The following is a 17,760-nucleotide window of genomic DNA, read 5'->3' on the forward strand; positions in this document are numbered from 1 at the left end:
TTAGTAGAATTCTACGTAAGGGAGTTAACAAATGACCCCCTTCGCATTTTCCAGTTTTTATTTTGGATATCTATTTTTGGAAGCAGATGTTTGCATGCATAGGTAAATTATCATACCAAAAGAGGATTAGGTTAACAGGCATGATGATTTGGAGAAAAGGTTCTATGTTATGTAACCAACAAGCCACATTCCTTTCTCATTTATTAACTGATGCAAAGCCTGATTTTGCAATCAGGTTTGCTAATCTCTTCCTAAAGCTCTGCTTTCTGTGAAAAGAAAACCAAAACTCAGTTATAACAGCCAGACAGAGCAGTGGGAACCCTGTCCTTCATATACATTTCATGAAGTGAATGCATCTTGGGAATATCTGTAGGAAAGTCTTCTATTTCTACTAACCAATTCAACAAAAACATGAACATCTTCTTTTAAAAATTCACTAGGGGAAACTGAAGACATAAATCAAAAAGGCGTGATTTCTAAAATAAGGGGTTCAATAAGACCTGAATGCTGAAGAATGGCCAATGAGGGACCTTAGGATGTAGTCCACTTAATAAAGAAGGTGTCGTACAGAGCAGTAGGAGAAAGTGACAGGGGGAAATAAGAAAAGAAATTGTTACACGTAACCCCATTGTACAGAGTATTCATGACTTTTTTTTACTTCCTTTTTTTCCTTTTATCTCTCCGTGGTAACGGAGGGCTATGATGATGAAGTACACACTTGGGATATATTTAATTGTACAGAACTTCAGAACTTGGCCCATTTTGTGACTTTGTCCCTGGGTTTCAGGATGCCATGCCCTTAGCGCTGCGGAGTGTCATGGAGCTCCAGGAGATCTCGTGCAACAAAGACAAGGAGGAGACGAGCTATTCGGAGGCCCCAAGGAATGCCCTGAATCCCTGTGGCGACTTTGTAAGTTATTTATATTCACAGATAAATTAGAAAGTGGGCTTAAGAGGAAAGCTGCTTTTTATTTATTTTTCTGGAGTTAGAAATAAAACAGGCACTAAAGCAAATACGAATGTCAAAATCAGTAGATTTAAACAGGAGGGGTTTGTTTTTTTTTCATTATTAACTATTTTAAAGTGAGTTAGTGAAGATTTTTCATTATGATCCAAATTTAAGAGGGTCCCAGACTGAGTTTCTAGGAGTAGTCAATATCTGTGCAACCTTTATTTATTTATTTTTTTAAGATTTTATTTATTTATTTGACAGAGAAGGAGAGCACAAGCAGGGGGATGCGGCAGGCAGAGGGAGAAGTAGGCTCCCAGCTGAGCAAGGAGCCCAATGCAGGACTCGATCCCAGGGCCCTGGGATCATGATCTGAACTGAAGGCAGACGCTTAACCAACCGACTGAGCCACCCAGGCGTCTGTGTGTAGCTTTTAAAATCAACATTTAGTTTAAGTCTGCATGTGATAGATGACGGATTTATTAAGTTGGCAAGCTGTGATTTTCCTAAAGGAGTCTCTGGAAAAGTCCAGAGTCCTTACAGGAGGAGCGAAGATACTCTCTGAAGACGTGACTTTTATTAACACACTATATACTGGAAAGTAAAGCCTTCTTATTGAGAAAGGGCTTTTACCTCTGAGTTTGTTTTCTATGAGTTCTGTAAAATATACAGAATTATAAAACATAGCTTGGGAATCCTAAAAACCTGCTTGAGCCTAGAAATATTTGGCTGGTAAATTAGTTTGAGTAGTACTAATTTTAATTTAGTATCTTGTGTTCCATAGGTATTATTATATCATAGTAGTATGTTATAGAGAAGCCATAATAGACTCCTTCATCATCTTGAAGGTCCTTGAAAGAGGCAGTTTTGTATTGGCATTATTGGCATTTTGGGTCAGACAGTTCTTCATTGAGAGGCCCTTGTGTTGGAGGATGCTTAGCACTCCTGGTGTACCAGGCTCTAAATCTCATTAATGTCCCCCCAATCTCAAGTCATGACATCCAGTGAATAGCCCCACATATTTCCAAATCCTAGAAATTGATGCAGCCCCACCCCCCCAGTAGAAAACACTTGGAAGCATCTTATTTCGTGGCACTGGGGAATGGCAAGTCAGGATTACATCTGAACTAAAATGATCGATCAGATAAATGAGAGTGAGAGAGCAAGAGAGAGAGAGAGAAGTTTTTATGATGGATGTTAAATGGAAACAGTGTGGCTAGTTCTTTATACACTTCTGGGCTTAATTACAGACAGCACATTTTAGAAAAGTCCTTAAGGGTTTGCTCTTTACCTTAATTCCAATGTATTAAGTCGATAAGTATTTATTGAGCACCACGTAAGAGCATGGTATACAGCTTCTCCTCAGCAAGCATGTCCAGAATTTGATGGAAGAAGAGCTGTATTCTTCTCCTCCTTGCATGAAACCACAAGATGATAAATTAAGCTAAATTAAAATAATTATCACAATGATCAATATAAAAGTAACTTTTTACTTATGAATAAAGTATATTAAACTTTTTAAAAATTAAATGTTCATAAGAATTCAAAAATCTATCTAAAGGCAGAGCAGTGTTTTTATCTAACTTTGAAAGATACTTACCTACCTTGAAAAGTACTTGCCTATATGTTTTGAATAGGAAAAAATATTAAAAGAAAATCTGATTCTTATTTGTTCCAATCGTAATTCCTATGCCCAGGTGAATTGGAATCAGTTTATGTCTGCGGTCACAGGATACATATCCTGTGACCGCAGACATATATATATATATATATATACGTATATACTATACATATATGTAGATAGTAATTATGTTGTAATATTGTAATTACCTGTAGAATCCAGTCAAGTTACAATATAGTAATTTATCAGAACAGTAAACAGATTCTTTGCTTAGTCAAAGGACTCATTAAACAGTCTGCAGGTATATATTGATTATTTTAGAAGATAGACATCAAATTTAATCTGTGTAGTCTACTGCTAATGCCAGTAAGAGATTGGTTTCCCCTCTCTTGTAGATTTCCCATGAGTTCAGACAAAGTTACCAGAGGCTGTTTAATTAATAAAAGCTGCTGCTCAGATGCTGATCCCCTAGGACATCTTTCAGGGTACAAAAGAGAAACCTGCTTCTAAACTGCTGTAACAATCATGTAACCCATGAATAAACGATAAAGCGTAAAGTCGGCAGTCAGGAAACGTAGGATACTAGTGCACTTCAGAAGAGAGGGGGAGGAAAGAGAAAGAGAAGAAAGTAAATCTAGGATGCTTAGGTGCTGGCATGGGGTTGGGGGTTAATATGAAGTTCATTTTCAGTGACTCAAAATGACTAACCCTAAAATGTAACAATTTAAGAAACAGAACCAGCATCAGCTTAATCTTTCAATGTATTTAAAGAGAAAGCAATGACTCTGTTGTCTTTTCTATCATAGGAGCAAAATACCTATAATAAGGAGGTACTTAGGGGTGCCTGGGTGGCTCAGTCATTAAATGTCTGCCTTCGGCTCAGGTCATGATCCCGGGGTCCTGGGATCGAGCCCCGCATCGGGTTCCCCGCTCAGCGGGAAGCCTGCTTCTCCCTCTCCCACTCCTTCTGCTTGTGTTCCCTCTCTCGCTGTGTCTCTCTCTGTCAAATAAATAAATAAAATCTTTAAAAAAAATAAGGAGGTACTAATCTGTATATGGTAAAAAGTTCGTCTACCCAAAATGAGACATCAGGGTAGCCAGGGAATTGGGCAGATGTGGGAGGAATAGGATACAGTGTCTTCTAAGACTACCTTCCTTTTATTGTCAGCAAAGGAAGGGAATGATATGGTGAGTCATTTGCACAGTCTTAGTGGTCAAAAACTGGAGTTTGCCTCCCACCCCTGTGCTGGAGTAACTCCGCTGGGCTCCGGGATTAGAAAAGAGGGGAAGGGGAAAGTGTTGAAGGAGATGACCCCAATGACAAAACCAATAGCTTTAGAGAGAAACATGGAGTGCATTTTGGGTGTGCAGGCTTTAACTTTTGTATTCCTCTTCTTGCTCACTCTTTACATTCAGTGTTAGAGTCTAGAGTCCCTGTTTTAAGTCTTGGAGCAGGTTTAGACAAAAAAAGATCACATCCTCTCTCTCTCTCATTTTAAGATTTTATTTATTCATTTGAGAGAGAGAGAGAGAGCACGAGGAGAGGGGGGAGGGTGAGTGAGAAGCAGACTTCTCGCTGAGATGGGAGCCCAAGATATGGTACTTGACCACGGTGGGGGGGAGCTTTACTGGGGGGCTGGATCCCAGGACCCAGAGACCATGACCTGAGCCAAAGGCAGATGCTTAACCATCTGACCACCCAGGTGCCCCATGGCCTCTTAACTTGGCTATATACTTTCCTGTCCTCCTCTGAGCTCCTGCAGGGAGGAGGTAGCGTAGTACCTGTGGTTGCTCCTTACTCTGTCACAGGATTGCTTTTCTCTTTCGGCAGGCAGCCCATTTGCAGAGGCTCGTCCTGATGCCCCTGTCGGCCCTGCTGTCCTTATTCACAGGGCCTCAGAAGCTCATCCAGAAACGCTATGACAAACTGCTGGACTGCAACAGCTACCTACCGCGGGCAGCAGGAGATGAGTCAGACTTGGCCAAAAAGGAGTACGAGGCCCTCAATGCCCAACTCGTGGAGGAGCTCCAGGTGTTCAACCAGGCTGCTCGGAAGATTCTGTGGAACTGTCTGTGCAGTTTCACAGCTCTCCTCAGGGACCTGACACTTGCAGCTCGGCAGGTTTATTCCACGGTGGCGCCGGTAAGCTCTGTGCCAGCACCTGGCTAGCCAGGCCAGCAGGATCTGCTAGAAACTGCAGCCATGTGCAATGGCCCTGTTCATGGTGTGCACGTGTGCAGTGCGTGTGTGCATGTGGCGTGGGTGGGGGGGTGGTATTTAACTGAAGCCAGTCACAGTTTTTAAATTTCTTTCTCTTTTCTCCATAGGAAAGTTTCCTAGTTCAGGTTTATTGTGCCTTGCACACCTTAGGTCTTCTTGGAGGTATCTTTTCAAATGCCAAACACCTTTTAGCTCCACCTGCTTGATGCGTTGCTGAAGCTTATCAATTTGTGTTTTGTAATCTCTTCCTATTCAACAGTTCTTCAGTGCTGACCATGACTATTAAGACGTGGATCCAAAAAAAAGGCCATCTCCATGTAATGACAGCAACAGGATAACTGTCAAACCAGTTTTTTTTTGCTTTTGTTTTCCTCTATGTAAAAAAAGTCTAGGGGGTGTGTGTGTATGCGTGTGTGTGTGCACGTGTGTGTAATCTAGCTTTCCATTAGGATATGATTTTATGACTATTTTCCTGAAGAAGAAGAATGATATTTACAAGCTAATATCAACTTAAAAAATCAGTGTGGTTTCTTTGCCCTTCATTTCAATTAGTTCTTACTCAGCTGGTTAGATATTTAATGGACAACATTTGGAGGGGAATTAATTGTCCTGACTTTATTTTTTACTGTGTATTTAATTAACTTTTAACTTACCCTTTGAATAAATTAAGTTGAAAAATCAGGTGCTACATTTACATGATTCAAAGCAAAACTACATAAAAATGTATAAGCAGTCTCACACAGACTCCTGTTCCCTAACCACCCATCCCCTACCCCCACCCCCATTGTTACTAGTTTATCCATTTAGGGTTTCTTCATGCCATTAGAAGTAAATGCAAATATGTATATATTTTTCCTATAGAAAACTGGGATATTACAACACCATCCTGCAATTTGCTTTTTAACCTCCTGGGGATGCATTGATGTGTTACCATAGACTGTTATGCCTGGTTTGTATCTCATAAAAATGGAATCATACAGTTTGCATGGTTTTGTGTATCAACCTGTTCCTACTGATGGATATTTGGATGATTCCAGTTGTCTATAACTGCGTGGTTATAACAAATTATATCAGCATGTAGCAACCAATGGTCATTTATTACTATTGTCTTCCATGGTTCTGGAGGTTCCCTGGGCTCAGGGTAGTCATTCTCATTGTCTCTGTGAGGTTGCAGTCTCATAATAGCTGGGGCTAGAGCCATCTCAAAGACCTCCTCAAGCCCATGTCTGGGGTGGGAGATAGGATGATGATAGAAGACTCCAATAGTTGAGGACGAGGCCCCCCACCCAATCTTTCAACAAGGTTTTTTGATATGCTGGCCACAGTGCAACTGGACTTCTTCCAAGTCTCAGAGTGAGTGTCCCAAGAGAAACCAGCAGAAACCACATGGTCTCTTTTAGCCTAATCTTGAAGGTCAGATAGCATTACTTCTGTTTTTCTGTTCATTTCCACATTCTACTCATGGAGGCAATTTTCAAAACCCACGCACTTTTGAGGAGAGAGGTCATGGACTCCACCTCTTTATGAGAGGCATGTCAAAGAATTTGCTGATTTGTTTTAAAACCAGCACAGGCTCTTAACCAATGCTTCTCGTTGTAGGTTCTTTCTCCTTCCCACTATCCCACCCTACCACTTTGGAGGACCCTACTGCCATTGAGTCCTGAGCCCTTCTTCCAAAATTCCATTGCTTTTTATTTCTCTTCTATTCTTTTATTTAGGTTTGAAACTTTATTATTTTTTTAAAGATTTATTTATTTGAGAGAGAGAGAGAATGAGCAGGGGCCAGGAGGGAGCAGAGGAAGAGGGAGAAGCAGACTCCTCCACTGAGCAGGGAGTCTGACGTGGGGCTCGAGTCCAGGATCCCGAGACCATGACCTGAGCCAAAGGCAGACACTTAACTGACTGAGCCACCCAGGCACCTCTAGGCTTGAGCCTTTAAAAACAATTATCCCTATCGTTTTTAGTGATATTTCTGGAGACAGCAAATTAGACCATTTTTATCCAAAAGTTCTAACATTGCCCTAATTTTTTTCTGTGGAGCTATCTTACACTTTCTCTGTTTGACACAACTCTACTAAATTTAATATCTAATATGGTTAAATAGTTGTTTGAGAACAATGCCATATCATTTCTACCTATAGGTTCCACTGTTGGCCTCAAGAATCTCTGAAATTCAGAATCAAGTACTAGAAGAGGTTCAAAATCTTAATTTTGTAAAGGACAGCAGTACCACCTTTATTGAGAGGAAGCTTAGTTTTGAAAAGAAGAAGACTGTGCAAATTCTGGTGAGTTTGGTAGCATTCCTGACAATAACTCTCACTTCTTTTCCTTATTCAAATCACAGTATCTATTATTTTCTAAGTCACTTATCTCATTCTAATATCCTGTAATTTACCAACCTATTATATGTAGGATTTCTTGTCTATTTCTTCCTTCTATACTATGAGTTCTGTAAGGTCATAGATTTTTACCTGTTTTGTATGTGATATATTCCAAGCTGTTAAGATGGTGCCTGACAACAGATATAAATCTGTTGGATGAATGAATAGAATTTTATAGAGCAAAATCATAGTAGTTCAACTGTTTCATTTTTTTAGATAAGGAATCCCAGACTCCAGAGATGAAGTGGCTTTCTCAAAGTCACTAGAGGCAGAGCTGGGAGGGGGCCTAGACCCTGCCTCCTGCCTAATTTACTGATAATATTTCCCAGAAAAAGACATGCACACGTACAATTTACTTAATTAAATATTACTTATCAAGTGCTTGGTACGCAAGGGATTGTCTACAGGATGGCAAAAATTAAAAATTGTTCCATCGAAGAGGGGTTAGAACCTCTGCCTTCTTAAACTCAGTTGAATTTTCTTCCCTGCAACACTGCCCTCATGTGCTAACTAGAGAATTTTTCACCACATAACTCAGCTGGATGCTTCACAATAATAACTCCATCAACGCTTCAACATTGAAATAATCCCAAATCAATACGGCTTCAACATTTTAAAAAAATCTCCAAAGAAGAAATCTTTGCTGGCTTAGTGAAAATTTTATTACACATCTATCTAAATGCAAATTTCTCCTTACTTCTCCCAGCCGGAAGTGCCCCGTCAAACTGACATTCACCGCTCGGAACTTCTATCCACGTACAGTAAAGAAGAACTCTACCAAGCGAAGCGCAAGTGCAATGCTACCCAAGAATATGACATCAATCTTCTGGAAGGGGAGTTGGTGGCTGTGGTGGAACAGAAGGATCCACTGGGGAGTACAAGCAGGTGGCTTGTTGACACAGGAAGTAAGTTTTTTGCATGAAATGCACTGAACTACCACCTCTTTTCAAGTTGAGATTTTCCCAGGGGCCTCTCTGTGCTTCTCTAAACACAAATGTTTAGTGAGGGTACATACAGATGACCTTGTTTCTTCTTTCTTTTTTGTTCTTATCCAGTTATAAAAGGGTATGTGTATTCCTCCTTCTTAAAACCGTACAGTCCAGCAAAAGCACAGAAGGTGGACGCTGAGAACAGGTTCGGTGATGACGGTTTTGATAACATCAGCCTCTTTGTGTCCTCACGGCCAGCTAGTGACAGTGTCACAGGCACCCCGGAAAGTAGCATAAGTGACAGCAGCTCATCTCTTAGTGGTACATATGGGAAGTTCGAAACAAACGGCGCTGACGGTCACGGCTCTCAAGAGGCAGATGAGCAGGTGAGCATTTGAACCTTGATGTGACGCTGCTTGGCTGTTCAAATCATCAAAGATGTTCTCTCTAATAAATAGCGTTCTATCTTGCTGGGAGACTTGGTAGAAGAGTGTCAGCTTTGACAGCAAGGAGACCTCGCTCTATGAACACTTACTCTCTGTGCCCCTTCTTGCAAGGAATTTCATTCTCTGAGCCTGTTTTGTCAAATGAGGGAAAGAGGACCATAACTGCTACGTTGCACGCTTGATGCGAGGATTAGGGAAAATGTGTATGTGTATGTGTAAAGTACCCAGCCCAGAGTAGACACTCCGTAAATAGTAGTTGTCACTATTACTACCCTGCTGTCATGTACTTGGAGTGAAGCAAAGACCGTCTTTTTATACTCCTCCATCAGAGAAAAACAGTTCAATACTGAACAGATTGCCACCATAAGGAGCAGGTGGAAAACTGTCCATGATTCCTGTAAGAGCGGTATCTTCATTGAGCGATCTATATAATTGGCCATTTTTAATCTCTCGTATAGTGCCATGTACGACCTACTGACGCCCTTAAGGACTACCTTTCTTGTGCTGCACCCATGCAGAGATATGGGGATCACTCACACAATAAGTTAGCTATAATGTAGGGTTCCTTTTTACTACCCTCAGAAAGTTTCAGTATATTTAACTGTCAATCCTCAAGTGGTGACCAACTAACTGCTTCTCTTTTTTAACGTGCTTTTTTCGTTAGTGGCTTTTTTTTTTTTTTAACATTTTATTTATTTATTTGACAGAGAGAGAGATAGCGAGAGCAGGAATACAAGCAGGGGGAGTAGGAGAGGGAGAAGCAGGCCTCCCGCCGAGCAGGGAGCCCGATGTGGGCCTCGATCCCAGGACCCTGGGATCATGACCTGAGCCGAAGGCAGACGCTTAACGACTGAGCCACTCAGGTGCCCCCGTTAGTGGCTTTTACTAATTAATTTACATTTGCTTTTTATAAGGCTAATACATGTTATTTGTGAAAAGTTAAAATGGTGTAAAGATATACATAAATTAAAAGTAAAGGTCTTTATTCCCTTCTAGCCAAACCCTACCCTTCAGAGACAATATTAGGGTTTATCTTTTCAGACATTCTCTGTGCATGTACAAATACTTTTATTTATACCAGTGGGAATGTGTATATGTTACATAATTTGCTTTTTTTTTTCCTACTTAACAATGTATCTTAGACACAACGGTACCTAAATATGTACCTTATTCCCTAAAAAATTCTGAATAATAATTTATTTTGTGGCTATATCATAATTTATGTAACTATTACCCTAATAAAAGACATTTAGAATATTTGGGGGGATTTTAAAATTTCAAATTATTTCAGGCAAGATACCTTGTTCATCGACTTTTGTGCACTTATATGAGTACATATGTGGGACAAATTCCTAAAAATATTGGAGGGTCAAAGGGTACATATATCTAAAGTCTTGATAGACACTGCCATACTGCCCTTCAAAAATAGTTTATCTCTATTTAGTTTCTTTCGTCAATGATACATTGGTTGTTGCCCAATTCATGATGAATTCTTTTTTTAAGAAAGATCTTTATTAAGGACTTACTTACATGCCATAAAACTCATCCATTTTAAGTGTATAATTCAATGACTTTTAGTATATTTACAGAGCTGTTCAACTATCACCCCAATCCAATTTTAGAACATTCCTTTCACCGCCCCCCCACCAAAATTCTCTGTAGTCATTTGCAGTCTGTTCTCTTTCCCAGCCCAGCCTCAGGAAATTACTAATTTACTTTCTTTCTCCATATATTTGACTTTTTTGTATATTTTGTATTAATGGAATCATACAATATGTAGTGCTTTGCAGCTGGCTTCTTTCACTTAGCATAATGGTTTTGCGAGTCATCCATGTTGTGGTATATATATGTACTTTGTTGCTTTTTATCACCTAATAGTATTTCATTCTATGGATATAGCAAATTTTGTTTATCCATTCACCAGTTGATAGACATTTCAGGTAATTTCTATTATGAATAATGCTGCTATAAACATTTAGGTACAAGTCTTTGTGAGGATTTCATTTCTTTTGAATAGATACCTAGAAGTAGAATTGCTTGTTGATATGGTGAATTTGTGTTTGACTTTTTTAAAGAAACTGCCAGACTGTTTTTCAAAGTGACTGCACCATTTTACATACCCACCAGCAATGCATGGGGTTGTGGATTGCAGTTTCTCCACATCCTCACCTTATTGTCTTTTTTATTATGATGATAGTCACTCTAGTGGGTGCAAAGTAGTATCTCATTGGGGTTTTAATTTGCATTTGACTAACGCTGTTGAGTATCTTTCATGTACTTATTGACCATCCCTGCATTTTCTCTGGTGAAATGTCTATTCAAATATTTGCCCATTTTACAAATTGGGTCATTTTCCTTCTTATTATCCAATTGTAAGAGTTCTTTGAATACTTTGGATGCAAGTTCTTTATCAGATATAATTTGTAAAAATAATTTCTCCCAGTCATGACCGATTCTTAACTCATCCGGACATTACTATATGCTTCTATTACTCTTCTGTCTTGAAGTTTCAAAACACCGTTTTTCTATTACTTGTTCACTCTCTTAGTTTATTCAAGTTTCTAGAAAACAAAATTATATTGTAAAGCCAATAGATTAATGAAATTTTATCAGTAAAATCTATAGTTGGTATTAAATATCCTGGCAGACTTTGACTTATCCCAAAAACCTAGAAGGACAGAAATTTGAGGACCAAATTTGTCAAGATACCCTAAAGCTGGCTTGATGTTGAGCTCTAGTTACTATTGACTCTACAGAGATTTTTGGAGTAAGTGCCGCACTGAGGCTCTTTTGGCATGGGATTTGTAGTCTATTTCCTAACAGCAGCTACTGCAAAGTAATTCTCTTTGAGTAATCCTATCAATATGTTTCATGTGAATTAGGTCCATTAGAAGTATCCATTACCAAGAGAGGGGAAAAAAATGAGATAATTTTCTTTTGCTCAAAACAAAGTATATTGATAGTATCTCTTCACAGAGTGCTATTTGTTCTTTTCCTCTGAGTTTGGAACCAATTCAAAATAGACCCTGGTGTCAGGGACATACATATAAGCGTTATTGCTAACAAAACTGGATTAGAAAATGCAGCTTGGATCAGTGGCCATGTAGGATCCCTGAATATTTTCCTGTGTTAAAATAATTGAAAATTGCAGGTCTCTCCTGTGTATGGACAAAGTCTGTCCAAGTAAATTTACTATGAGTTGAAGACAATGCACCTGTTAGAAACCCCAGTACAAGAGGGAAGAAAAGACCACATAGGACTATTTCCCTTAATGTCTTAATCCCAGTCAATAGAGGTACATGGGCTAGTGGTTTTCAGACTTTTCCAATTATGCAACTACTGTTCAGCCCTTGGAAACAGAAGGAAAACCTTATATGATCCTCCTAATCCTTATCAGAGGGCTGGTGTTTTCATTCTGTTGACTCCTACAAAGTGCGGAGAAGAAAATGGTTAACCCCCACACTTGTGGTGTGACAATCTAATTGAACAATGAATGCATTATAGAAGTCCCTATAAGGTGACTGAAAAGTGGGAGTAAATTGTATCTTTTTTTGTGAACAGTGAGAATACATTGTATATTTTAATATGCACATTTGAGGTAACCTACAAAGCAATCTTCTGTGTGGCTATTTAGACTTCTGGTCTTGATTTTATCATCAGGAACATCAACTCAAACCTGTATTGATTTAACTGGATGACACTTTGAGTCACCATTTCTTCCCTATCCTACTGTGGCAGTAACACATTTTTTTTTTTTTTTTTTTTTTTGCTTTCTTCCGGAATTGAAATAGCATATTGCCATTGGTGTTGTAGGCTGTAATCTACTTTTATTGATGGTTCTAGTGGACCCTGACAAGAAGGTAGATGGGTAGCCTTGACCTATACCTGATATTCAGGAGGCATCACTGGGGTCCTAAAAATCAGTCTTAAATAGGCAAGTTCAGACTGACTTCAGACTAGTGGCTCTGTGATTTTTATACTGAAGCTGAATTTTTAATGTGGACTCCAAGAATAAAAGGGATCTATGAATGGGCTTTGGAAGGATCTATAAATCCCTTCAAATATGTTGGAAATTTTGTGCTTATGTGCATAACAATGCTAAAAGAAGTCCATAGCTTTCAACAGATTTTCAAAGGGAAATTATATTTAAATAGGTTTAGAAACCACTCCTCTAGAGGCTTAACTTGCTTATCCATTCTCCCATCCACTCAAGGAAAAAAAAAAATGTTGGATTAAGAGCCTCCTGCATTTTCTAGAATGGTTCTAGTGGATCAGAAGTCTTATGGGCCAGGTGAAAATATAACTTATTATCTATAATGGGACACTTTTGTTAATGAAAGAGAATGTTTACTGGATGAGATTAACTCTGACAGGTATTACTGGGAGGTATGGTCACTCTACTATTTGGTGCCTACGTACCAATCCATTCAGATTCCTCCATGCACATCCTTCATAGAAAGCATGGACTTTCTCTGAATGTTTTAGAAGCTCCCTAAATGATAATCCAGAGCCCCTTGTAGAATAATGGGGAGGAGGTAATGGATATTTGCAACATGGAAGTACTTATTTATACTAAAGGACTTAGTAATTTCTTTACTCACTACTTTATGATCTATCAAAAAATATTAAAAAAAGCAAACAGATATGCCTTCCTATTCTAATGTATTCTCCCCTTTTGCCCACCAAAGAGTAATGACATGATTTGTATTAGTTTTCACTGCCGCATAACAAATTATCACAAACTAAGTGGCTTAAAACAACATAAATGTATTATCTCACCATTTCCATGTTCAGAAGTCCAGGCACAGCTTAGCTGGGTGCTCTGCTTGGCATGTCACATCACTGCAATCCAGATGCTTGCTGGGCTGTGTTCCTTTCTGAAACTCTTGAGTTCTCTTCCAAGCCTGTGGTTGTTGGCAAAGCTCAGTTCTTGGTCTAGTAGGACCGAGGCCTCCGTTTTCTTGCTGGCCATCAGCCAAGGACCACTTTCACTAACTGTAGGCTGCGCTCAGATGCCTGCCATGTGGCTATGTCTGCAGTTCACAACATGGCTGTTTGCTTCTTAAAAGCCAGCAGATGAGCATCTCTCTGTTTTTAAATTTCTCCCTCAGAAATGGCCTGAACTCTCTCTTAAAGGACAACCTGCTTATGTCAGGCACACTAAGCATAATCTTTGACTGACTCAAGGTCAGTGTATTAGGGACCTTATTATGTAGGACATGTTCAACAGGCAGTGCCCATCTTAGAGTTCTACCTACCACAGTATCTAAGATGCCTTGCTTGGTAAGCAAGGTATAGGACTAATGTGATGCAATCTTCAGCACTTCTCAAAGTGGACCAGGTTTAATAATGGCTAAACCCAATTTTAGAGGAAAGTTCAATGTCTGAGAATCAGTGCTGTTTCCTTTTTTTTTCACATAAATAATACGGAGGACATAATTTTTGAATTACAAACTTCTGAAAAGTTGTTTTGGCACTAATCCTAAATTCACTGTCTGGTCCTTCATCTTCACATGTTTCAACTACTTTTGATGGTAATGCCACGTGTCAAATATGTCATTGTTTAGAAAGTGCTTCAAAAGCCATCAGGCTGTAACATAATGTATTTAAGTATCATTAAAATGATGCTTTAGAGAGCTATTTATCGACATGAAAAGATTGTCAAATATATTTTAAAGTAAAAAGCAGGCTGCAAAAATTGTATATACTATAATTCTATGTTTATTGCCACTTCAGGTAGGTAGGTAGGTAGAAGGAAAAAAAGGAAGAAGAGAAGGAACAAGGGAAGGAAGAAAGGAAGGGAGGAAAAAAGGGAAGAAAAGCAAGATATTAATGGCAGTTGGGTGATTTCTTCTTACCTTTATTTAAAATCATTTCTTTATGAGGAGGAAAAAAAAAATAAATAAATAAAATAATTTCTTTATAAAAATTACTTGTAACAAAACATAATTGATCACTGAATAATGTGAAAGCTTGCTCATTTTTCATGCAATATAACTATCTTGGCTTTCTGAACTACATATGATATAATATGGTAAATACAGGTTTTATAGCTAAATTTTTAGTTTTAGAAGGGAAGATTAAAATATATTATTATTTTTGTGGTTAATTGAAGAACTGGGATGAAATCGATAAAATGAGATTCAGTGAAGACAGCTAGTGTGGCTCACTAAGGGAGGAATAATTAAGTGCACAAATATAGAATAAGGGAATACTGAACTGGCAATGTTACTACAGGGAGAGATCTGGTGGTTATAAACAGTGGGTAATAAACTGAGTAGGAGTCAATAATACAATACAGAGTGTTATTTAAAAAAAGTTAATGCCATAGAGAACTGGGTTGTATTCACGGACTGTTGTACATAAAACGAGCCAGAGCTTTACAGAGTGCAAAGAAGCAATGAATAAAATATATTTTAATAAATGCTGAGGAAAAAGGGAGAAGGATCAGATGTTTATGGCTTAAATTAATAACATTTAATTAATGTATCTGGACCAAAACATTAACATTGAAGGTCAGAAAGATACAGCCTAGAACAATTAAAGTATTCCAAAAAATGAGAAATTCTTCAGCTTTTATGTATAACAGCCTAAAAACTTCCAACTTGTGGTCTAATGTTATCAACTGCTGTCTCTTTAAAAGTGGACTTAGTTCCATTTTGAGTATCTATCTTATGTTAAATGGGAGGCATAAACATATAAAACTGAAATATGCTCATCCTACATTAATTTTGGGCCATGATCACTTAAAGTATTTAAAGTATATAATTTTCTCCTTTAAATTTACAATTTCATGAGAATTTATATTTAGTGTTTAAAATATACGCTCTGCTGTAATTTCATACCAAATAGATTTTTTAAAAGACTTATTTATTTGCCCGGGGCAGGGAGGTGGGGGAGAGTGAGCATGAGTTGGAGGAGGGGCAGGGAGAGGGAGAGAGAGAACCTCCAGCAGATTCCCTGCTTAGCATGGAACCAGCTACGGAGCTCAATCCCATGACACTGAGGTCATGACCTGAGCCGAAATCAAGAGTCGGATTTCGCTTAACCAACTGAGCCACCCAGCACTCCTCATACCAAATAGATTTAAGTGAAGATTTTATTTCCCTTTGAGAGAATATGTGCTGAAGTGAAAAAGCACCACAAATATTTAGGAATCATATATAACTCAACCTACTAAACAATCTATAGCTGTGTTGGCAATGCATATATGTTGTGTATTAAAATTATAAAAGTTGGCTAGTAACTCCTAACATGAGCTCTTACAGATAATCAGAAACTGTATTATGGCGCATTTTATTCCTGAAAGCTTTTGCCCACCAAATCCTCCATTCTGCTCTTGTGAATCTAATCAATGTCTTCATTTTCTAATCAACAGCAGAAAGATCAGCAGCAACATATTAGAGACCTCAGTCCCTTTCCACAAGAATATACTCTGCACAACCTTTCTAGAACAAGAGTTTGCTTCCTAAAGTAGTATGAGAAATGGACCAAGCACAGGATTTGGAGTTAGAAGATATAGTCCTAGCAGCATGAACTATATGACTAAAGCATGTTACTTTTCCAAGTCACAACTCACAGAGTTGTTGAGGATAAAGCACATTGGACATGTAAACTGTCACGAGCATAGAAAAGATGCTGCCACCCCATTGCTCAAGAATTTATAGCACCTTCCTTTTTGTTTTCTTCCTTCTTATTTTTTTAAAATTTTGAAGATTTTATTTATTTATTTGAGAGAGAGAGAGCGCATGAGTGAGAGGTAGGGGCAGAGGGAGAGAGAGAATCCTCAAGCAGACTCCTGTCAAGCAGAGAGCCTGATGCGGGGCTCGATCCCAGGACCTTGAGAAAATGACCTGAGCCAAAGGCAGATGCTTAACTGACTGAGCCACTCAGGCACCCCTCTTCTTAAATTTTTAAATTACAAAATAATCCATGCCCAACAATATGTCTTGTGTGTATCTTGTATGATGCAAGGTTATCTCTTGTATGTTCTTCTGTGATATCCAAGACTTTCAGCCATACTTTTAAGTCAAATTAACATATATCTGAATTTCTACTGTGTACCACCATGTGGTCAGTGGAGAAAAGTTTAAATGTTCCTCTTTTTTTTTTTTTTCAGGTAAGCTTTACACCTAACCTGGGGCTTGAACTCATAACCCTGAGATCAAGAGTCCCATGCTCTATTGACTAAGTCAACCAGGCACCTCATAAATGCTCCTCTTTGAGGTGGAGCTCATGCCAGAGTTGTTGAGATGATATAAAATCAGTGATATCAAAATTTCATCTAAAGTTAAATAACAGTTCAACATCTACAGAACAACTTTAACTATATAGTGCCCTCCCCACTTTCCCCAGTCTCTTTTCTTGCTCAGTGAAGTCATCTTATTTCTTATCATTTCCTTTTAACATTGACCTTCAATTTTGAGAAAGTTAATCTGCTTGCCTTTCCCATATACTGTTTGCATTCTATATACCCTGGAATATGACATATCCACCCCCTTTATCAACTTTGTGACCCATACAGGGTTACCTCTTTCAAAAACCAGCTCACATGTATCACTTATGTGTGTAGGGTGTTTTTTGGTGTGTGTGTGTGTGTGTGTGTGTGTGTATACACCTTTTGGGGACACATTTTCTCCCTAGTTGGGTTGTAAGTTCTTTGATAATATAATATCTGGCACTTGACAGGTACTTAATAAATTTTGATTAAATGAATAAATGAATAAAATGTTAGTCAATTGCTTAATTTTATGATATAACTAAACATTTCTGTTATCAGTCTTAAGGATTTTAGTGGAAGAGGGACTAAACACTTAGGGGCTTCTTACGCACCTAATATTCTGAAGTATTCTTTTGAGGTTAGAGAAAAAATCTTCTGACTGAAGCATGTTTTATTAATTTCTTCTAGGCCACTTAAAATAATTTAAAAATTATAAATTTAATGTATTGTCATTATAAAGGTTTAAAAAATAAGAAGTAAAAAGGAAAATCTGGGCGCCTGGGTGGCTCAGATGGTTAAGCGTCTGCCTTCGACTCAGGTCATGATCTCAGGGTCCGGGGATCGAGTCCCGCATCGGGCTCCCTGCTCCTTGGGAGCCTGCTTCTCCCTCTGCCTTTCTCTCTCACTCTGTCTCTCATGAATAAAAAAAAAAAAAAATCTTAAAAAAAAATGAAAAAAAAAAAGAAAATCATCTCTAATTCTACCATTCAAAG

The 17,760-nt window shown here is 38.5% G+C and overlaps 2 protein-coding genes across 7 annotated transcripts in view; one reads left to right on the forward strand and one right to left on the reverse strand.

Moving 5' to 3' along the window:
* Positions 1–17,760, forward strand: part of ARHGEF38 (Rho guanine nucleotide exchange factor 38) — a 130,321-nt gene that overhangs the window by 111,008 nt on the left and 1,553 nt on the right. Inside the window, exons 10-14 of the mRNA XM_035030132.1 lie at positions 788–910; positions 4,402–4,713; positions 6,933–7,076; positions 7,879–8,077; positions 8,228–8,487. Of these exons, the coding sequence (XP_034886023.1) occupies positions 788–910; positions 4,402–4,713; positions 6,933–7,076; positions 7,879–8,077; positions 8,228–8,487 (1,038 nt within the window). The remainder of the gene's footprint in view (positions 1–787; positions 911–4,401; positions 4,714–6,932; positions 7,077–7,878; positions 8,078–8,227; positions 8,488–17,760) is intronic.
* INTS12 (integrator complex subunit 12) overlaps positions 1–17,760 on the reverse strand; it is a 60,302-nt gene that overhangs the window by 1,555 nt on the left and 40,987 nt on the right. For 2 of the 6 annotated variants that reach the window (XM_035030226.1, XM_035030225.1), the window contains exons 8-9: positions 13,327–14,277; positions 2,241–2,362 (exon numbers count right to left, since the gene is read on the reverse strand). The gene's annotated coding sequence lies outside the window, so the exon portion shown is untranslated. Of the gene's footprint in view, positions 1–2,240; positions 2,394–8,562; positions 8,677–11,141; positions 14,278–17,760 lie in introns of those variants that run through there. The other 4 variants (XM_035030227.1, XM_035030231.1, XM_035030228.1 and 1 more) reach the window with 4 other exon arrangements.

Source organism: Mirounga leonina, unplaced genomic scaffold (genome assembly GCF_011800145.1).
Source record: "Mirounga leonina isolate KUSES-001 unplaced genomic scaffold, KU_Mleo_1.0 Mir_357, whole genome shotgun sequence".
NCBI classification, from domain to species: Eukaryota; Metazoa; Chordata; class Mammalia; order Carnivora; family Phocidae; genus Mirounga; species Mirounga leonina.